Below are 22939 nucleotides of genomic sequence, written 5' to 3'. Positions count from 1 at the left end.
TGTAAGATTTAATTTGTTAATATTCAAATATAAAACAAATCCAAAAAATTTATTTTCTTTTATCGAAGTATGTAGATATCACATTGATCATACTAAAACAAGGAATCTTTTGCATTTGACTAAAAAGCATTGGATGATATTTGATTAAGCACAAACTCTAAAAAAGAAAAAAAAATCTTTTGATGTAAAACAAGGCATATTAATTTATGCCTTGAGACTATAAATCATCTTATTAATGGAGTGTATATGAATAGAGTCTACATTGTATATAGAGCGCCCAAACACTTTTAGACCAACTCAAGTATCTTTCTTTTTAGGCAGAGGCAAAAAAGGAAAACTTAAATGCAACTGAACAAGATTCGGCCAACATCAGGTGACCATTTTAAGATGTTGGAATAATTACTGCGCGCTTGCAAGATATATCAACATTACATGTTCTATTTCTTCAATTACGGGTCAGGCAAACTTGTATATACTTTGATTATTTTATTGGGTATCATGTTATCTTTTGATGGTATAGACATTGCACAACTCTGCCAACCAAAACTTAAAAGAGAGATCACCATTAGTTGTTACCTCCCTCTTTAATAGAATTTTCCAAAAACTTTTAGCCGAAAGTCTGCGTTATATATACGTTGCCCATAAGTAGTTGTAGTCCATTTTCTTTTGCAGAACTAGTACTTACACATAACTTACAGTACTACAATTAGAACGCTAGATTTCAAAACTAGGGCAGATTTTCCATGTAAGCTACAGGTTCACGTGAATTTAATGTACGTATATTTTTTCAAACCTTATATATGTATTAAGAAATTTATTAAATCTCTAGAAATATTTAATTGTGAACTGAGTTATTATTACTTATATATCATAAACTTCAAATTCTGAATCCGTCTATATTTCTAAAGTTTTTCAAACACATAGCCAGTCAGAGCCAATATTAAAGAACAAGTCAAGTGTATCGATCGATTTACTATTTCAAATATATTACTCCCTCCGTTCCAATTTATGTAAACATGTTTGACTGGGTACGGAGTTTAAGAAAAAATGAAGACTTTTGGAATTTGTGGTCCTAAACAAGTCAAAAGGGGGCCAGAGTATTTGTGTGGTTATAAAAACTTCTCATTAAGGGTAGAATTATAAGTTTAATCTAAATTGTTACCAAATTTAGAAAGGGATCATTCTTCTTGGAACAGATTAAAAAGAAAATAGGTTCGCATAAATTGGAGGCAGTAGTAAGAAAAACTAGCAGTAACGCGGCATAGCAGCTATTAGTGACTAAAAATAGCTTTTCCTCTCTTACCATCTATGTGTTTCTGTGCCTATAAATTAAGTCCCTTGGCCATTTCCTTTTCCATCATCTTCATTTCTACTTTAGCCAATTCAGCTAAGCCAAATATATTCTGAATTTCTTGATAGTATACATTCTCTAAATGAATACTCCAACTCAATCTTTCGCAGCTAAGGCTGCTATATTTTCTCTTCTTCTGCTTTCATGCATGCAATGCCATGCACAACTTTCCGCGACGTTCTATGATAATACTTGCCCTAAGGCACTCAACACGATTCGTACCCATTCGCCTTCACTTTCATGACTGCTTTGTTCAGGTTAGTTTAAAGATTAATTATATCACTTGATTTCATATAATTGGTTTTAAAGTCAATTAATTAATATATGGTTGAAATGGTGTTATATTGATCGTCGATTTAGGGTTGTGATGCTTCGATCTTACTTGATGAGACCCCTTCGATCGAAAGTGAGAAGACTGCGTTGCCAAATCTTGGGTCCGCAAGAGGTTATGGAATCATAGAAGATGCAAAGAGAGGTGGAAAAGATTTGTCCCATGGTTGTTTCATGTGCTGACATACTAGCTGTTGCAGCTCGCGATGCATCAGCTGCTGTAAGTCCATATAATTTGTTAATTTCTTAGAAGGATGTGTGTGTATATATATATAGAGAGTCAAACATCTCTATTACAATATCCCTATATAACAGTCACTCACCGTAAAAGCCAAGTTTTTCTTGAAACCGATTATTGTATTATGTTATAATATATACCCTCTATAACAACACTTTACTATAGCAGTTAACAAAATTCAGAAAGTATGTAAGTTTCATTAAACTATTCGAATTCTAACACTTTGATATTTATTTTCTTCCATTTACATAATACTGTGCAAGTTAAATTAACATATATATAGTATTATACTATAACCAATTAATTGGTAATCCTAATGCAAGATTATGCTGGAAACAATAGCCGCTCAGATTTTCTGTTTACTTTCTTATTTCCTAGCTGGTATACATAGATTATACACACTGATTATACACGGCTATACAAATATTGTACATATATTATACATCTGTTAGCTATTTTATTTTTAGTTTAAGTGGTTAAATAAGCAGCTATTTAAGTTAATAATTCTTCAAAATAATATCAGGTGGGAGGTCCATCATGGACAGTGACACTTGGAAGAAGAGATTCAACAACTGCAAGTAAGACACTTGCTGAAACTGATCTCCCCGGTCCATTTGATCCTCTTAATAGGCTTATTTCTAGCTTTGCAAGCAAAGGACTTAGCACAAGAGATATGGTCGCTTTGTCAGGTAATTATTCAGGGTATTAACATTTATCATTATCATTTAGAATCCGCAAGGAAATCTTGGAGGAACTAGTAAAGTTGTCATCATATGACCAGGAGGTCACGGGTTCTAGCCGTGAAAAACAGCCTCTTGCAGAAATGCAGTATAAGACTGTGTCCGATAGACCCTTGTGGTCCAATTCTTTCCCGGACCCACGCATAGCGGAAGCTTAGTGCATCGGGCTGCCCTTTTATTTTCATTTAGAATCCGAACAAAAATAGAACCTTATATATTTGCTTTGATTTCCAGGGGCTCACACAATAGGCCAAGCACAATGTTTCCTTTTTCGTGATCGGATTTATAGCAATGGAACAGACATTGATGCTGGATTTGCAAGCACTAGAAGACGTCAATGTCCTCAAGAAGGAGAGAATGGAAATCTAGCACCACTTGATTTGGTTACACCAAATCAATTCGATAACAATTACTTCAAAAATCTCATCCAAAAGAAAGGTCTTCTTCAATCAGATCAAGTTCTTTTCAATGGAGGATCAACAGACAATATTGTTTCTGAATATAGTAACAGTGCTCGAGCTTTCTCGTCAGACTTTGCTGCTGCTATGATCAAAATGGGAGATATTAGTCCCCTGGTCAAAATGGGATCATAAGAAAAGTTTGTGGCAGTGTCAACTAGTTCTTAAATTCCAGTCTAGGCAGCTACTAAAATATTGCACTCATAAAATAAACTTTCTTTTCCAATATTGTGAAGTAAACTCCACCTAGTTGGCACGTCCAACTTAATAAGAAAGAAAAAGTTTGCAACGTGTACTCTTAAATATGTTGGTATTATTAATAAATAATAATGCAAAGTCAAGATTCCTTTGTGGTCCCTTTTCTTTCTCACTTCTTTGTCTTTTATGAAAGACAAAGTATGATCATCTATCCTGAAGGCAAAATGGATAAATTTATCCCCCGCACATTTGGACAGGCGGATCTAGGATATTTATAATAAGGGTACACCACTAAAGAAAGAAGAAAAAAAAAAGTAGTAAGTGGGATTTGATCCCTACACTTCTTGATAAATAACACAACATTCGTCCAAATACACCATTTAGCCTCTTTGGAGCATGGGTGTCAGCAGATAATATTAGATCAATTCAAAAAAATATGTACACATAATACCTAATTTAGCGGAAAGACCATGGGTTCACTTGGAGAGCGACCGGTCTTAACAATTTGCACCCTAGTTGGGGCCGAAATCGTTTTCAAGACAAGCCACTACACAGTATTGGTTTGATAAGTTATTTCAATTTTCTTTTAATTGTTCTTGGTCAATATTATCAACTATTTTTCTAACAAAATATTCCATATTATTTGTATAGCTATAAAACTTTTGAAACCTATAATGTTAAACATGTCATAGCATTTATATTGGTGTAAAAGCTTTTAATTAAAAAATATTATATAAAATATGTCATTCTTAAATGGACTAATAAAAAAATAGTGTCACAAAATAGAATAGCAACAGCCCTTGCTCATTTGCCAGATCATACGAACTGTCTGCGGCTCACTAAACTTATCAATCAAAAGCTTATTACATGTATTGTTTCCAACTGTATTTGTATTCATTTAATTCTTTAATTCTCTATGTAATGTTTCAACAATGAAATAAATTATTTGTTATGCTTTTAAGTTTAGAGTTTTAACCCAATGTTTCACATGTAACTTAGCTTCATTGATTAAGTTGGAATATAGCTTCTCAATATTGAAACCACAAATGACCTCCCTATCTCCAAAGAGAAAAACATTACTTTGTCAGATACAAGATTTACTGTAGTTGAGCAATTTAAGAATCTCAGTACGTCATCCAGAAAAGTGGCCCTGCGAAAAAGATCTTTATATGCTGCCCAAGGTGTTTCCATATACAACCACAAACATGGCACATTATTTTCCATTTATTAGATCACTCAGGATTGAACAAAACTTGGCAACTCATACAATAATCAAAAGTTAATACCATTAAACCTATGATACAATATATCTTAATGTCAAGTACTGTAGATTAAACTGCCTGCATCAAATATAAACCCACTATGTCATTCAGATCCACAATAAGCCATTTACTAATCCCAAAAATTGGCTCGAACCAAGAGGCGTGACAAGTGTCCTGACCAGCAAGATGCTCCCCCTACAAAACTGATTCAACCAAATGTTTTGATCATAAATTGCTGATAAAGGATAAGAATTAAGAAACAAGAAAGCATGTCAAGCAACAACGACGACGGAAGATTAAAGTATCCTGCTTATCAAGGATCTATAGGAACTCAGAATTTATGCTTCCAGATCCGTCTTACATTAAGTCTCTTGGGAACACGTTCTTTCGGATGTTCCCCTCTTTCTCCTTTTCTTCTATGAACTTAGGAGATGGCTGACGGGGAAATTCCAAATCATAGCACACCACTGAAGCTCACAAAACCAGAACCAACACAAATTGAAAACAAGAAAAGAACAACGAAATGAAGAGGACGTGCCAAGAAACAAGCCCTCTGCTACGAGATTTACAGCTTCTACTGAGAGCAAGGTGGAAACAGAAAGTACTAAAATCTTTGCTGGTTTTCTGACCGAGCAGAGAACCTAAACTATCTTCGTTAGAGGAGAGACGTGCATTGCTGGAGTTGTATATCAATAGAGAAGGAAAGAAAGAGATGGTCCCAGTGCTGGAAGGATGAGACAGAGAAAGAAGAAAAAAAGAACTTAACGTTAGCGTTTCACACAAAAGATAACACATAGAAGCCTCACTAAATGAGAGGTCCAACATTTTATCCCTAAAAGTGACAAACACAAAGGAAAAAATGAATGTGCAAAACATTGAGCGACGGGCACAAGATTTTAGATGCAAGGTAAACTCCCTGCCAACAACCTACTTGGAATTCCGATCGGGAGAATTTCATAAGGATAGTATTGTGTGTAATTCGACGATAAAGAGGTTGAGAAAAGAGTTGCACGGTGGCAAAAGAGAGATCTCCCAAGGAAACTTTGATAAAGAGTACTACGTCTAGCAAACCAGCCAATTACATATCTTTGACGTCCATCCCAATGAGTGCAGCACGAAGGTCAGAAAGAACGTGCTGTTGTGGTAACACGGGAAGGGAACCATGTAGTGACCAGATGAGAGGTCTCTGTAGAGGGTTGTAAGCAGAGGCATGAGAAAGACTGCTCAAAACTGCCGTCAGGAGTGTTTTGAGATTCTAGAAGGAAAAAAAAAAAAAAAAGTACGGTATGGGAGGTTTCCCCTCTAGGATCTAGCTCTCATATGGATCCTCCAAAAGGAGAGAAATTGGAAAGCTTTTGAATGGTTGGAGAATGACTTTGTACATTTTAGTTAACTTTGGGTGCATCAATGAGGTCTCTGTTAGTTTTATAGTAATGTAAACTGTAAAGAAAATATGTTCTGTTAATATATAGGAAGACTGAGCAACTTGTAGATTTGCCAACAGGCTGACAAACTTGTAGATTTGTCCCTGTTGGCATAGAAGATTTGAGAACCATCTTTTGGTTTCAGGCTTCTCCACTCTACCCTTCTCCACTCGATACCAGGCTTTTGTTTGCGGCAGGTTCGAATGACATGCACCCAACACACACACATCACGAGCTGCACTTTTACCACAAGAGTGAAGGCCTAGGGGTCACAAGTATTTCCTATATTACACGCACATAACATACCGATGTGCCAAAAAGTTATCGTCAAGATGCTAACAATGAGGCATCTCGATATAATACAAGTCCACTAATGAATTCAAGAATTTCAAAACCTACAAGATTCAAATATACCAAAATCAGAACACATCTAATTAACAGGACACAAGTAGTCAATAACAAGTTCCCAATTTTATGGTAATCTTCATTCCAAGAGAGCATGTCAATGCATATAAAGCGAGACTTTATTTCCTTTGTCCTGCGCAGTTTCCTTAGAGACTACAGCGCACATAATGTCTTTTGAAGGAAGACATTTATTCAGAAATCTATACTTTACATGAAACATCACAAAACCTTGGCTACACTGATAAATTAATATACTGGTTCACACTACATAAGGAATCCAAATAATAAAGAAAATAACAGTAATCAACCTGCAAAGAATTTCAGCTCTTATTTATATTCAAAAGTAGGTGGGCTAGGAGCATCAAAGCTCTCTAAAACCTGTGTCTTGCTACCACTGTTTGTCGCTGTCTCCTCTTTTTTCCACCGCCAAAAAGCCCTCCAAACCAGGAACTTGAGGAAGAAGAGGACGGTGCTGAAGATTCAGCCATCATGCCATCAATACTTACTGGAGCTTGACCAGGAAGCTGCCCCATTTGTTGACCAGGCAGCTGCCCGGTTGGATACCCAGGCACACCAGGGGCATTTGGTAGTGGCTCATCCATGGGCGGGAAATTCTGGGGAGCACTCATGACTTTATTCAACATAATTCCAGCTCCCTCTATCAACGCAAGTAAAACTCCACCAAACATTGCTGATCTAGAAGCAGCACCTAATCCCTGCCGCATCTGGAGAAAGCCACCAGTTGCTGCACCAGCAATGATTGAGTTCCACGGATCTTCTTTCTGACGGAGATAAACCATTGTACAATCAAACGTGGAGAACAGTCCACCCCACACAGCAAAACTACCACCAATACGAGGTGCATTCATGCGCACTGCCTGTGTACCACCAACCAAGCGCTCACCTTTTGGTGAGTTGTATGTGCCTTTTATGAAGTGGAAGGCCGCACCTCCAACAGCACCCATACCAAATGCTCCGCCAACATCATCAAGTATACGGTCAGGGCAAGGTTCACGAGAGGTCTCTGGTGTTCCCATTGTTAAAGCGGTTGATCCCTAACTGGGAGGAAAAAGGTTAAAGGGGATGAGACCAACCACGCACACTTGCTTTTACTTTCCAAGTAAGTGATTGGTTTGATATATTAACATTAAAATTCAAAGATTTCACCTGCATAAAAACAGTTCTCATCAAGCTGTACCATCATTTTGAGAAACACCCCTTCCAGGGGCTGTTAAGTGAAAATCACACTGAACACTGAAAACAACAGTATTCCATTAACACGAACACAAACTTTGCATCAAACACTTATACCAAGAACAGTTTTTTTTTCTTATAGCTCTCGAAGTCGTAATTCAGCTTAAGTAACAAAGTAAACTCCGTTTTATATATAAAAAGGTTGATAACTTCTTTCTCAGCTACTTATCCACTCGCCCGTTTCATTATAAGCCAAAGCATTATTCTTCATAAAGATTAAACTATATGTTTTGTGCAAACAATTATTGACACGACAGATAATACTAGGACCAGATATCTTAACAACTTTAGATCACGCTTGGAAAGGATATCTTAACAACAGAAAATATTTCAGCGAGCTAAACAAGCCAAGCTATAAACTTTTTTTTATAACCGAAAAATCCCCGAGGGCCAATGGTGCACAGGCTTTTATCTGAGGTAGGGTTTGAACACCCAAGCTATAAACTTTAATAAAAACTTTAATAAATAAATAATTAAACCCTCCTTCAACAAAGGTAGAAAACACACAAACCCAAAATTACCAGAAAACAACAACTTGCGGTACAAAAGCTGAAATCTTTAATTAATCAATCAATCAACTACACCTCAATTCCGAATTAGTTGGGTCAGCTATACAAATACTCCGTATCACTTCTTCGTTATCTGGGCCTAGAACTGACTATATTTGCGAAACTCACATACACAGTGAAAAAAGTTGAGATCTTGAAGTTTAAAAGTCATTTTTTTTCCAACAAAGCATCTGAGAGTTAAATACTGGAAGCAAAAGTGTTATAGAACAGGAAGGTTAGTTAAAGAAAAAGATTTTACCTGAGAGAGACGTCGAAGGGAGGCCGTGACACCGACCCAGGTGTGAGAGACGGAGCAAAAATGGAGAAGCTGGGAAACCTAGAAGAACTAGAAAAAAGGGGGATTTGCCATAGATTTCATGGGTAGTACCCGATAACCATATGGGTTAACGGGTTATTATTCTCTTTTTGGTTTTTCGATCAAGAAACGTAGTATTAATTATTTTCTTCTTGTACCGGGTAAGTTGGAAAACTCTTTTTTCTCTCTCCACCTATTGTTAGCTTGGAGTACTATTCCCATATTATGGATCCCCCTCGGATTAAGCTATCACTTCCACCGGAACCCCCAGATAAGCACAGCCAAATGGAGATAGAATTACCTCTTCACTCCTATAAGGAAATGCTCTTGGACAAATCAGTGAGCAACCAAACTAATTACTATGAAATCTACCACCAACCAATTCCAGATCTGGATAAAGGGAAGTACATTGAGGGTTCAATTCCACTTTCACAAGATGAGAAAGAGCGTCTTTACTTTCTATGGCGTTACTCTGTAATCATCAAAGTTTTCAAGCGAAAGATACCTCATCATCTCCTCCGATCTAAACTAAACGACCTATGGAAGTTATCCGAACAGTTAATCTTGATTGACCTAGGGTGGGACTTCTACATAGTAAAATTTAGTTTAGAAGAAAGTATGGTCAAGGCTCTACACCTAGGCCCCTGGTTCATCTCTGGAAATTTCCTTTATGTACGTAAATGGGAACCAAAGTTTATTCCTCAAGAAGCCACTCTTACTTCTACTACCATATGGATCCGGCTCCCTCAATTACCAACAGAGTTCTATGATCAGGATATCTTGGAGAAAGTTGGTAGGAAGCTGGGTAAACTTCTCAAGATAGACCAATACACATCCTCTAACCTAAGCGGAAGATATGACCGTATTTGTATTCAAGTTCCACTGAAAATCCCAGTAGAAACATCGGTAATAATAGGAGACCATAAGCAGGCTGTGATCTACGAAAGAGAGGGAACTCTATGCACCGTTTGTGGCAGAATAGGGCACACTGCACAAAATTGCAACTACAGGGCACCCACAACCACAACAACCCACGAACCACAGGAAGATCATCAAAAGAAAGTAGTCATTTCGGAGGAAAGTGAATGGAAAACTGTCACTTTCCCACGAAGACGCAAGCATGGACAAGCAAAAGCAACAAACAAAAATGATGGTAGAATGAACAAACCACAACATGCTCCACAGACGGAAGAAATACAGGTAAATTTGTTCGATGCCAATTCAGGAAAATTTCTCCAAAACTCAAACTCTTCGTTATAATTCAAAAAAACTAACCCCGCCCAAAATACCCAAAAGAGGCCCAATAGCCCAATGCAAAATAAAACCCCCACTGACACACAAGATATGCCCCAACAAGGTTAAAACACAGGCTCACGGGCACAACCCAGTACAGGTGCCAAAAGGAAAATGGGGCCAACTACTGACGACCCCACCAACCCCAATCATGAGCCTAGCGTCCAAGGGGCCTCTAGCCCAACTCCCAAGACTACAATCCTCAAGACTGGCAAAATACCCAATGGGGCCGATCCTCTTTCCCCAAACGGGTACTCCAACAAGGGCACCACTAACAGCCCAATTCCCCACCCAAACACACAAACCTACGTTTTCCCTACCAATATGCCTGAAACGACCTCTAATGGAGAAATATCAACAGTCACTAAAAACAATCGAGTGCCCTATCTGGTACACCCCCCCCCACATTCCTTAACTTCACCCCACTTGTTACCCAAAGTAGCAAGACAAAGAAACACAAAAATGGCAAAAGAAACGCCACCAACCATCATCACCTCCCTACCACCACCACCGGACCACCAACCGGCCTCCTGGTTGGAGGTTGCTTTACAAGGCCAAGGACTCTCCTACAATTTCACCCTGGACAATCAGAAGGTGACCCTGATAATGCAAAACCCAGCCCACCTATCCAGAGTCACGGTGGAAGCACTGGCAGCCTTTGGACCTCTCATATGGTAATCGATGGTCAACAACGACAGCAACTCCCCATTAACGGACCCTCAAGCTCTCAACAACCACATTCTACAAAGCTTCCAATCACTGCCTTTCTTCCTAGATCTGATGAAAGAGGACCCAGCAGCGAAGCCGGTCTTCGCCATGATCGACCAGCCAACCCAAAACAAACCATCATCTTCGGATCCAAAAGGGAAGAGAAATTCCCCACCTCTTCAGAATATCCAGAAAGGAATCTCCGAAGCTCTAGAGATCCTCAAGAAGAAGAACAGGAAATACCTTATGTGACACAAAGAATGGACTCACTACTCCTGGACTCAGTGAGATCGATAGAGTTCAGCACGGAAACCAGCGAGATAGTGGTGGTACTATGCCCCAAAACAATGACCAAGTATGGAATGAGCCTAGTCTCAACCCAAACACATGGTCTGATGAAACCACTACTCAACCTAACTACAGTCCTAAGTCTCAAGAGGAAGTCCCCCCACCTCAAATGTCAGGTCTGCAAGGACCAAAGATCCCTCAATAGGGAACTCACCAACCACCCCCACCTCCAATGATGAACTACATCATATGGAATGTTAGGGGTGGAAACAATGCCGAGTTCAAACGGCACTGTTTAGAAATAGTAAAAATGCACAAGCCTGACATGCTTGTCCTGCTTGAAACGAAGATGGCAGACCACCAGACCCTAGCCCAGCAACTTTAGTTCAATTTGATCATTCAGTCTCTGGTAGTAGGTCCATCTGGGGGTATAATGTTTATGTGGAAAGAGGAGTTCATGGCAGTCGAAGAAGTGGTAACTACACCTTAAGGCATTCATGCAATGGTGAAGGTAAGTCCAGACCACCCTCCATGGCTCTTCTCTGCAATTTATGCTAGCAATCTATTAGCAAATAGAAAACTCCTATGGGAGAACCTAATCACAATATCAAAAAACATAAAAACAATTTGGTTTATAGGCGGAGACTTAAATAAAGTCTTAAAGGCCAGGGACAAATTTGGGGGTAATCCCATAAACCTGAGCCGCAACAACCTGTTTTGGAACTGTATAAATGAGTGTAACCTCCTAGACCTAGGCTATAAAGGAAGCAAATACACTTGGACTAATAAAAGGTACAGTAACAAAACCTCTCTAATTCTAGAAATAATAGATAGATGCTTCGCAAATGAAGGCTGGATTCAACAGTACCCTGAAGCTATTGTACTTCACCTCCCTAGGACTCACTCAGACCATTGCCCATTACAAATTAACTTGGTAGGGCCTCCAAACAACAAACCAGTAAGTCCCTTCAGGTTTGAGTCAATGTGGGCTAGCCACCCTTCTTTCCCTAACATCATCAATAGGGCCTTCTCTGACCATTCCACCCTTCTCCAATCCACTGAAAGCTTCAAGACTCTAGTAACCAAGTGGAACCAGGAAGTCTTTGGAAACATCTTCCATCAAAAGAAGAGAATCCTGACAAGAATCTCTGGAATTCAAAAATCTCCTAGCTACCAATTCAGTAGTTACCTGTTACACCTAGAAACAGAGCTAAATGCTGAACTCAACCTAATCCTCAAAAATGAAGAAGACTTTTGGAAACTTAAGTCTAGAATTAACTAGCTAAATGAGGGAGATGCTAGCACCAGATTCTTTCACACATCCACCCTCAATAGAAGAAGGAGAAACAGAATCCTCTCTCTTAAAGAAGAGAATGGGAATTGGCTTCATGACCAAAATGACATTCATTCAGCAATTGTGGGCTTATTTACTGATCTATACATAACATCCCACACTTAAGCCCATTGGGATCCCACAGGCTATTCTACCATGGCACCCATCCTATCTCAAAGCCAAAGAGCTTTTATGGACAAACCTCTTCATGTGAGTGAGATTAGAAGGGCAGTCTTCTCCCATAAACCCTTCAAATCTCCTGGACCTGATGGCCTCTACCCCTTCTTCTACCAAAAGTATTGGGATATAGTAGGGGACTCTGCCAAAATGCTTCTCTACAAGCTCTATATACAACACCATGAACCAAACTCTATTGTGCCTAATCCCCAAATGCCCCTAAGCTTCAATGCTAAAAAACTTCAGGCTCATTGGACTTTGTAACACCATCAAGTCAGTCACAAAAATCATTATGAATAAGATAAAACCTATTAGGCCAAGCCAAGCAAGCTTTCTCTCTAACATGAGAGCCTGTGACAATGCCATCATTGTCCTAGAATATATTACTCACTTTAGAAAAATGAGGGGGAAGATTGGTAACATGATCCTAAAAATAGACCTAGAGAAGGCCTTTGATAGGCTGGAATGGTCCTTTATTAGAGACACTCTAGCTGCTTTCAACTTCCCCCAGGGCTTATCCAAACTCATCATTGTCGCGCCCCTTTTTTCCTTTTTGCATCGGAAAATCGGGTTTATGATATTTTTTGGTGTAGGACAACTCATTCCTTTTAGGAACTGGGTTTTGCATTTGAAAAGTCGCCACCTAATAAGTTAAGGTGAATTAGGACGCCTATAAAGTTCATTTTTAAGTTTGTTTGATAACCAGAGATGGGGTAAGGGCTTGAAATTATCCTAAGGGGAAGGTGTTAGGAACCTCTCAGGATCCACTAGTGTGGTTCCCGAGTTTTTGTGAATTTGTACAATTAGCAAATAGACAAGTATAGGCTCAAGTAGTAGGGGATTTAGGTTTAAACATATAAGGGTTTGAAAGAACAATCATTAAAGGCGAATTTTGAAATGGAGTTACATTTTTTACAAATACTTGAAAATATAAAAGGAGAGACGAGTCCTAGGTTTATTTATAATATGGATCACATCAATACGATACCCGGTATGACACTCCTCAGAAGAGGGGATACATGTGGTATTAGCGCACCGATCATCATATCCCATCTACCCTTCCCACCCCGTTAAGGTATTAAAACGCGGATTGGTCTCGATCTCTATCGTATGCTATAACCTTCCCATTCCTATCAGTCCCGGAGGAATTTAGGACTACTATTCTTATAAGAGGGAGGATTTTAGGCTGACTCTTGGGTTTTAAAGGTAAAAGACTAAGGCGACATTCAAAATACATAGGACTGCATATTAGGGAAAAACATGTAAGCAACCAAAAGGCTCATATATACCTCCTCAAGTAAAGCACATAAGTAGCATGACTCAAACACATTTAGGGTCAGAATTTAAAAATACTAAGACAGGAGAAGTTTAGTTGTTGAAGCAGACCAGTTTATTACATAACTCATATAAGAAGTCTGAATCAGGCCTGCCTGCTGGTTGTAGCAGTTACTAATTAACAGAGGCGGATTCAATTTTGTTGTTATCACCTAAGGCTTGCCTAAGTATGTTGGTGATATCCTATGATGTCTATTACTGATTCAAAATGTAGCAAAGTAGTAACAGTTTTATACGAGCGATTTGGGGATCCTATAGGCATGTTTTCTAAACCATATTAATAAAAGGAGTAGGTTGTTTAAGACTTATTCAGAACAGTACGAGTCAAACTGATTTTAAACTAGACTGGTTTTGAGATCCTATAGGCATGATCCCTATTATTGCTGATTTTTAATCTTTATAGACATGATATCTAGTTGAACGAGAAACAAAGCAGACAGGATTTACTTGAAATTCCTATAGGCATGATTTCTATGAGAAATACTGATTTTTAACCTTATGAACATGATGTCTGATTATAGTCGTTTAGATCTTATAGGCATGGTGTCTAAGTGTGGTAATAAAACATGTAGAATTTAAAATAGGTCCTATAGGCATGTTATCTAGATATAGAATTAAAACATGCATAATTTAAAGAAACAAATCCTATAGGCATGTTCTCTACCCTTCTAATAGCTAAACATGCATAATTACCCATCCCTTTTGCACTAACCAGCCCCCAATATTTATTACAAATTATTACAGACCAAACACTGAATTACATCAGAACAGTGTAAAACAAGATGTTACAACCATAGGAATCCTGATTCTTGACTTCCTCTCTGAGTTATGGAATAAACCACCTCAAGCACTACTTGTTTCAAAGCCTTTCTCAGACCTGGGTGTGTCAAAGTTCCCTAACGGCCTCAAAGGACCCCGAGCAGTGCTTACACCCAGGTTTGCATAACCAGATAGAGGTGAGTGCAGTGTGGGAGGGTTAGCCCTTATGTGTCCATGTTCAGAGGGAGCTCATGGGTCCCAAGGCTAGGCTCATACAAGAGGGGTAGAACCTAAGTTCTAAGAGCGTAGTAGAAGTGCAGAAACAAAGATTTATTTTAAGACTGGATTGAGAGTAGTAAGGGGTAAGGGTGATTTGGAAACAGTAGTAGTAAAACTTAAATTATACAGAATCAGTAATTGCAGAAAGGGGGTCAGGGTTTTAGGAATACATTGCATGAAACATATGACCTAGGAAGGGTCGTGTGTGGACATGCACAACAATAAATGATGCTAGCATGCCTACAAACCAGCCAAAGAACACAAACACAAATAGGGTATGCAGGGTTTGGGATTCATACACATAGGGGAGCATTAATTAAAAAGGTCAGGGAACATATTTCACATGCTACTAATGTAACTTGATTGCAGAAACATAAGCAAAGCAGACAAGAATAAGAGAAGTTAGGACAATTAAAGAATCATGTTGTTGTTGATGCTTGAAGACTAACTAGGGCATACCAGTAAAAAGTAAAATGCAGAAAGAAAAAGAGAGCAAATTTCCACAACCTAGCCTTGGCTTTCAGCCAGCTAGGCAAAGCAGTAGCACAAGGAGTAGTAGAGAAAAGAGAGAGAGTTTTTGAGTGAAATGCGTGTTCTGAACTAAGCTGATTCCTTCTTTGAAAGAAAAGAAAGTGGGTATTTATAGTTCTGGAAACAGGTGGATAATAAGGTAATAAGTAATTCCTTAACACAAATATAGAAACAATCACAAGTTAGAATCAATTACACAAGTGATTTCCTTTAATTAAGGAATAACTGTTTAACAGGTAGTAAAAGGTTCAAATAAGGAAAGAAATCAGTTTGATTATTGCCATATAAGGGATAGTAAAAGCATGCAGTGAGCAATCAAGTCTAAGTACAAAAATATGCTTATTTTTGGGAAGGATTCAGCAAGGTAAAACATTACAGTAAAGGGAAATGAATCAATTAATTTTAAACAGGCGAGTGAAATCAGGGGTCATATAAGAAAAGCTTTTGAAATTAGTCACAAAATCAAGGCCAATCAAGGAAGAAACATGCTTCTGTACTTCAGTATATAAATAGATTGAACAGAAACATCAGACATACAAGGCCAAGCACATTGGCAAAAGAAACAGTATACAATAGTAATAGAAATAAGCATAGGAATCGGTAGTGAACAAAGTTAGATAGTCAAGGCTCACACGTATATCCAAAGTGAAGAAGAGAGTCAAAACAAGTACATGTCTCACAGTAACAAGTGAGGAAACCTTTTGAGAAATCAGGGTTTCAACAATGGTCGAGTTTAAAAGACAGTAAAACTTAGAATTGGATGAATCACATAAAGAAAAAGAGAGCCTGAAACAAGGAACCTTAAATCGAGTCAAGTATTCAAACAAACAATTTAAGACCCAAAGACCTAGGGCTTTCAACAATAATCGAGTTTAAAAGATGGTAAAACAAATAAGTTAAACAAGAACGAGGAACTTTAATCGAACCAGTACACAAAACACACAATTTCAAAGCTCGAAGGAGACCAAAAAGAATTAGGTTTTTCATCATGCTGACTCATATAGAAGAACAACATGAGCAAAACATAGCAGAATCAAAAACAACATTAAAAATCGGAGAAGAGATCTTTTGAAAAACTTAAAGGAAAACCTTAACGAATAGTTGTTTTGAAAATAAAATTGAAGAACTTTCGAGAAAAAACACTTAAAACATTCATAGCAAGTACATATCTAAAGTAGGTCTGAAAGAAAATCAAAAGATCTTAAAGATTAGGGTTTCAAAAAACCCAGAAGAGGTGAGAAAGACCTTGAAAGTTTCCGATCTAACCAGGAAAGTGAAGGATCTGCCTTAAAAGGCCATGGATGGCCAGAGAAAGGTCGTGGATGGCCGAAGAAAAGCCATGAACAGCAATCGAGCAAGGACTGGACTAGATTTCTTTGAGGACTGGCCATAAAACCAAAGAAACAAACACCCAGGAGCCATAGGAGGCCATTACACATCTCCAATGGCCATGTGAGGCCATGGATTAGGCAGAGTTTAGGGCGCATTAGGGTAGGGATAGATGGCGGCGGCTAGGGTTCATGAGGTTTCAGAGAGAGTTTAGAGAGAAGAGGGATTCAGAGGTGGCGGTTGGTGAGAAATGAAGTAGGGTAAGGGGTAGCCGTTGATCTAAATGATCAACAACTGAGATTAAAGGGGTTAGGTGGGGATCCGGGTTTGGGTAGGTTTAGTTGGGTTAGGGATCAGGTTTAAACGAAATTGGGCCGGGAAATTGGGTCTGATTTGGGGTTCAAATTAGGCTACAATTGGAATGAAATTGGGCTATTATTTAAATAGCCAATTTTCCCCTTTTAAAATTATAAAAAATAATAAATTAATTTCTAGAAATAAATTGAAAGCACTAAAATGATTTATAACGTATAATTAACTATTTAAAAATACTGGACTTAATTTTATTAATATAAAATACAATTGAATTTTAAAAGGGCTAATATTGTAATTATATGCAATTTAGCTTAAAAATACTAAATAATTTAGTAAAAATATGCAAAAAATTACATTAGCTATATAACATAAATATAAAATTCCAATAAAGGAATTACCAAAATAATAATTTTGGAAACAATTATTGGGTTTTTAAGGATAAAAGAGGGAAATAAATTGATTTAAAAATCTTTAAAAATTATGAAAAATAGTAAAACATTTGGATATGCTTACATATGCATATATATGCCATTTTGAAGGGTATTTTGCATATTGAAAATATATAGGGAAAATTGGGTATCAACAACTGCCCCTCTTTACCCGGGAAGGATGAAAGAGTTGTCGGGTAAAGATATGATGGTCAATTTTGACCGAACGAAACGGTTTGAAGAAAATAGGCCGCACCCTGGCCTCTGAGCTGCCTACATATCCTTGGTTTTACAGGAATCAGGTCATATATAGTTCAGGGTCCATCGGCGGGGTATGCCGATGGAGACTTTCCCAGAATGGACGCAATATCCAGGAAGGGGTGAGTGGGCGGCTTGTGAGGATGGTTAAGGTTTGATATGGCTGCGGGAACTGGAGAGGGATTGCTCCTGCGGGGATGGTCACTGCTCGCCGGTTTACCTGCAATTAAGAACAATACAAGCGTATATTGTGCATAAATTTAAACATGATGCAAATTCCCATCGGACCATGAATGTTGTCTTTGGACGGTTAGGATGACGTCCTTTAGACCATGACATCCTGGGCCATGAAGCATACAATAAAGGATTTGCAGGACATGAAATGATGCTCTCGGGCTATAAGGATGATGTCTCCGAACCATGATGCCTTTGAATAATGATATGCAAAAGATTAAAAGGGGTCCTCAGGCCATGACATGGTGTTCTCAGGCTATAAAGATGATACCTCCAAACAATGACGACTTTGGATAATTTGGCGATCTTGCAGCCTATGAGATGTAGTATGAGGTGATCTTTCAGTCGTGCAGATGCAGTATGAGGTGATCTTTCAACTGTGCAGATGTAGTATGAGGCGATCTTTCAACCTATGAGATGCAGTATAAGGCGATCTTTCAGCCATGCAGATGTAGTATGAGGCAATCTTTTAGCCTATGAGATGCAGTATGAGGCGATCTTTCAGCCTATGAGATGCAGTATGAGGTAGTGCTTAGCCTTATTCAAGGGTGAAGGTAGATGGAGGTAGATCTTAACCTCGAAAGGCAGAATGGTAGCCTTATGCAATGTAAGAATGCATATCGAGGTAAAGTTTAACCTCCGAAGGCAGAATGGTAGCCTTATACAATGCAAAAAATGAATATGGAGACAGCGTTTAATCTCGGAAGGCAGAATGGTAGACTTATGCAATGCAAAAAATGCAGATGGAGACATCGTTTAGTCTCGGAAGGCAGAATGGTAGCCTTATGCAATGCAAAAATGCATGTGGAGATAGCGTTTAGTCTCGGAAGGCAGAATGGTAGCCTTATACAATGCAAAAATACAGATGGAGACAACGTTTAGTCTCGAAAGGCAGAATGGTAGCCTTATGCAATGCAAAAATGCAGATGGGGACAACGTTTAGTCTCGTAAGACAGAATGGTAGCCTTATGCAATGCAGATGTAGACAGTGTTTAGTCTCGAAAGGCAAAATGGTAGCCTTATGCAAGAATAAAATGGCAAATGGTAGCGGAGATTTCTTAGCTGATAGCAGATTTCGATATTGTAATTGCTGGGGACATTGTGACATGCGAAATATCACTGGTGTGTGGGGATAGCAAATGTTGGTAAGTGCAACGGTTCTGAGAGTTGTATTCCTGAATAATGTTTGTTCCATGGGTGTATAGTCTGTTTGATGATCTCGCAATCCAAGTGCCTGCATCCAAAGAAAAATCGTGAGCTTTATAAAGGGGGAGGTTAGTTCGTATCCCTGTTGGCTTTGCTTGACCTGCTTGGCTTTAATCTGGTGATACTGTATGTATCATTGGGGTAGCATTGCTAAACATGCATGATTTTATAAAAAAATATGACATAAATGTATATTTTTTTAAAAAAAAAACTTTTAGATGAACTGCTGACTGTGACGTGGTTCAGGACATTGCAACCTCTCTTGCCACGGAATTTTGAGGGTCCTCCTCAAAATTCTGTCCCAGTTTGATGGGTTGATGCGTCTGACTGTTGCTTGAGATGATCGGCTGAAATTACTTCAGAATTTTGAGGGTCCTCCTCAAAATTCTTCCACAGTTTCCAGTTGCGGGGGGAAATAAGAATTTTATTGAATTGTGACCGAACCCATAGGACTACCTACGTATCCCCTCTTAAATGGGAATCAGGTCAGGCGTAGTTCAATTTACTTCATATAAAGGAAGCATAAAGATTACACATTGTAGCGCTTGACTATATCTGAATTGATCAGCTTTGGCCAGACTTCTCCGTCCATTTCTACAAGTATGAGGGCTCCTCATGTCAGAACCCGGTGAACCATGACCCTGCCAGTTGGGAGAGAACTTCCCTTTGGCTTCGTCTTGATGCAGAAAAATCTTCTTTAACACCAGGTTCCCCAGTGTGAACTGTCTCGGCTTGACTCTTTTGTTGAAGGCTCTGGACATTTTGTTCTGATAGAGTTGACTGGCAGACTGCATTCATTCTCTTTCCGTCGATAAGGGCTAGTTGCTCACAATGACTTTTCACCCATTTTGCGTCGTCGAGCTCAACTTCTTGTATGATCCTTAGGAAAGGAATTTCTACCTCAGCGGGAATGACAGCCTCTGTACCATAAACCAACATATAGGGGGTTGTCGCGGTTGATGTGCGGACTATGGTGCAATACCCCAATAGAGCAAATGATAACTTCCCGTGCCACTGTTTATGCTTCTCTATCATTTTCCTCAGTATCTTCTTGATATTCTTATTGGCGGCTTCTACAACTCCATTCATTTGAGGCTTGTAGGCTGTGGAATTCTTGTGTTTGATCTTGAAAGTTTCACACATAGCTTTCATCAAGTCGTTGTTGAGGTTGGAGCCATTATTAGTAATGATTGACTCTGGAATCCCGAATTGACAAACAATGCGGTCGCGGACAAAGTCTGCCACGACTTTCTTAGTTACTGCTCTGTAAGATGCTGCTTCAACCCATTTGGTGAAATAGTCGATTGCTACTAGGATAAACCTGTGTCCGTTGGAAGCGGCAGGCTTGATTGGTCTACTGACATCCATTCCCCAAGCGGCGAACGATCAAGGTGAGCTTGTTGCATTAAGCTCATTTGGAGGTACCTTTATCATGTCCGCATGTATCTGATAGCGATGGCATTTCCGGATATACTGGATGCAGTCTGTTTCCATAATCATCCAAAAGTAACCAGCCCGGAGTTTTTTCTTTGCTAAGACAAAACCATTCATATATGGACCGCAGGTCCCAACATGAATTTACTCTAGTAGCCTGGATGCTTCTTTTGTGTCGACATACCTTAGTAATCCCAAATTGGGAGTCCTCCTATAAAGAATTTCTCCGCTGTGAAAGAAGTTGTTGTACAATCTCCGAAGCGTGCGCTTTTGAGTAGGATTTGCAAGCTCCGGGTACTCTCTTTTTGCCAAATATTTCTCGATATCATAAAACCAGGGTTTTCTATATGCTTCCTCTTTGACATGGGCACAATAAGCTGGCTGATCATGAATCTTTACTGGAATGGGATCAATGAAATTCTTGTCTGGATGTTGTATCATAGATGACAGGGTAGCCAATACGTCGGCGAACTCATTCTAAATTCTGGGAATATGTTAGAATTCTGTCTTTGTGAACCTTTTCCTCATTTCTTGTACATGATGCAAATACGGGAGTATCTTGGTTGCCCATTCTTCTCGTACCTGATGTATAAGTAGGTCTGAATCTCCAATTACTAGCGACTCTTAAACATTCATGTCAATGGCCATTTTGACTAGGATGCAAGCTTCATACTCGGCCATGTTGTTGGTGCACGGGAACCTATTTTGGCGAACACCGGATAATGCTGACCGGTTTCCGATACTAAGACTGCTCCTATGCCAAATCCTTTGAAATTTGCTGCTCCATCGAAAAACAATCTCCAACCATCATAGGATTCTGTAATATCTTCTTCTATGAACAATACCTCTTCATCAGGAAAATACGTTTTTAGGGGTTCGTATTCTCCATCTACGGGATTCTCAACAAGGTGGTCTGCCAGTGCTTGTCCCTTGATTGCTTTCTAAGTTACGTAGACAATGTCGAACTCACTCAATAGGATTTTCCACTTGGCTAGCTTGTCAGTGGGCATGAGCTTCTGAAAGATGTATTTCAAAGGATCCATCCTTGATATGAGATATGTAGTATAGGCACAAAAGTAGTGTCTCAGGTTCTGAGCTACCTAGGTCAAAGCATAACAGGTGCACTCTAACAGAGAATACCGGGCCTCGTTACTGAGATAAGAAATGGCTTGTTCCTTCCTCCTCATTTCACCATACTGCCCTAGAACGCAGCCGAAAGCTCCATCCAACACTTCAAGCTAGAGTAATAAGGGTCTACCCGGCTTAGGCGAGACTAAGACTGTTGGTATTGACAAGTACTCCTTGATTCTGTCGAAGGCCTTTTGGCAGTCATCGGTCCATTTAGTAGCGGCATCCTTCTTCAGCATCTTAAAGATTGGCTCACAGATAACTGTAGACTGTGCTATGAATCGGCTGATGTAGTTAAGCCTTCCCAAGAAACTCATCACATCCTTCTTGTTCTTTGGCGGTGGTAGTTCTTGAATGGCTTTGACTTTTGATGGATCCAGTTCTATTCCTCGACGACTCACAATAAACCCAAGTAATTTTCCACCAGGAACCCCAAATGCGCATTTTGCGGGGTTCAGTTTCAGGTTGTACCTCTGCAATCTATTGAAGAACTTCCTTAAATCTTTCATGTAATCAGTGGCCTTCTTGGACTTGATGATGAACTCATCTACATATACCTCAATCTCCTTGTGTATCATATCATGAAAATTGATAGTCATGGCCCTCATGTAGGTGGCCCCTGCATTCTTTAGGCCAAACGACATCATCTTGTAATAGTACATTCCCCACGGTGTAATGAAAGCCGTTTTCTCAGCATCTTCTTCATCCATCCAGATGTGATGATAACCCGCGAAACAATCTACAAATGACTACAACTCGTGCTTGGCGCAATTGTCAATCAAGATTGTGAGCACGTGATTTTTGCCCTATATGATTGCTCCTATAAAATCAAAGAAAATAGACTTTTTCCAATTATTTGCCATTTTATAGGATTTTCTAGGTTTTTTATTTAAATTGTTTGCATTTTGTGCATGTTGAAGTTTATTTAAATCGTGAAAAAATACCAAAACATCATGCATTGCATTTAGGATTTGTTTTTACATATTTTTAGAATTAATCAGTAATTATTTTCTTTATAAAAATTTAAAAATCACAACAATAGCTCATTTTTACATTTTTTGTCTTTTAATTTTAGTTTATTGATTTTCCTCTTTTAATTTAGAATTAAGTAATGTTTATAATTTTTATAACTAGCTAATTAGTTTAATTTCACACATTTGGATAATTTAGGATTTTAATTAAAAGAAAAGGAAAAATTAGAAAATAAAAGAAAGAATTGGAAAAAAAAAATTATCTTGTGAAATTGGGCCAATTCTCACCCAGCCCAGATCTGATCCAAAACTTCCCTTTGACCCAAACCACCCATGAACCGACCCACCTACCCAATCGGACCCCCCTCCACATTAAAATGACCTAGCAACTCCTAGACTTAAAGGGGGG

General features: G+C 38.8%; 1 protein-coding gene and 1 pseudogene across 4 annotated transcripts; one reads left to right on the top strand and one right to left on the bottom strand.

Moving 5' to 3' along the window:
* Positions 1-1433: 1433 nt before the first annotated feature.
* Positions 1434-3278, top strand: LOC107768972 (lignin-forming anionic peroxidase-like; annotated as a pseudogene).
* A 1303-nt stretch (positions 3279-4581) lies between these two features.
* Positions 4582-8708, bottom strand: LOC107768967 (mitochondrial import inner membrane translocase subunit TIM17-2). 4 transcript variants are annotated; one of them, XR_012700367.1, is made up of 3 exons: positions 8468-8704; positions 6715-7573; positions 4582-4780 (listed from the first exon to the last, which is right to left on the bottom strand). XR_012700367.1 is itself a non-coding variant. In XM_016588149.2 (3 exons), the coding sequence occupies exon 3, from the start codon at positions 7441-7443 to the stop codon at positions 6778-6780; it is 666 nt and encodes a 221-aa protein (XP_016443635.2). In that variant the 5' UTR covers positions 7444-7465; positions 7574-7660; positions 8468-8708; the 3' UTR covers positions 6504-6777. The 4 variants fall into 4 exon arrangements, 3 of the variants coding, with proteins under 3 accessions (XP_016443635.2, XP_016443634.2, XP_016443633.2); XM_016588149.2 differs by lacking the exon at positions 4582-4780 and adding an exon at positions 7574-7660 and having other exon boundaries at positions 6504-7465; positions 8468-8708; XM_016588148.2 differs by lacking the exon at positions 4582-4780 and having other exon boundaries at positions 6504-7465; positions 8468-8707.
* Positions 8709-22939: the final 14231 nt, after the last annotated feature.

Source organism: Nicotiana tabacum, chromosome 16 (assembly GCF_000715075.1).
Source record: "Nicotiana tabacum cultivar K326 chromosome 16, ASM71507v2, whole genome shotgun sequence".
NCBI classification, from domain to species: Eukaryota; Viridiplantae; Streptophyta; class Magnoliopsida; order Solanales; family Solanaceae; genus Nicotiana; species Nicotiana tabacum.
This window is presented reverse-complemented; position numbering and strand designations above follow the sequence as displayed.

Bases quoted from the DNA above. Each gene is read 5' to 3' on its own strand.
- LOC107768967 (XM_016588149.2), bottom strand. From the start codon at position 7,443: ATGGGAACACCAGAGACCTCTCGTGAACCTTGCCCTGACCGTATACTT.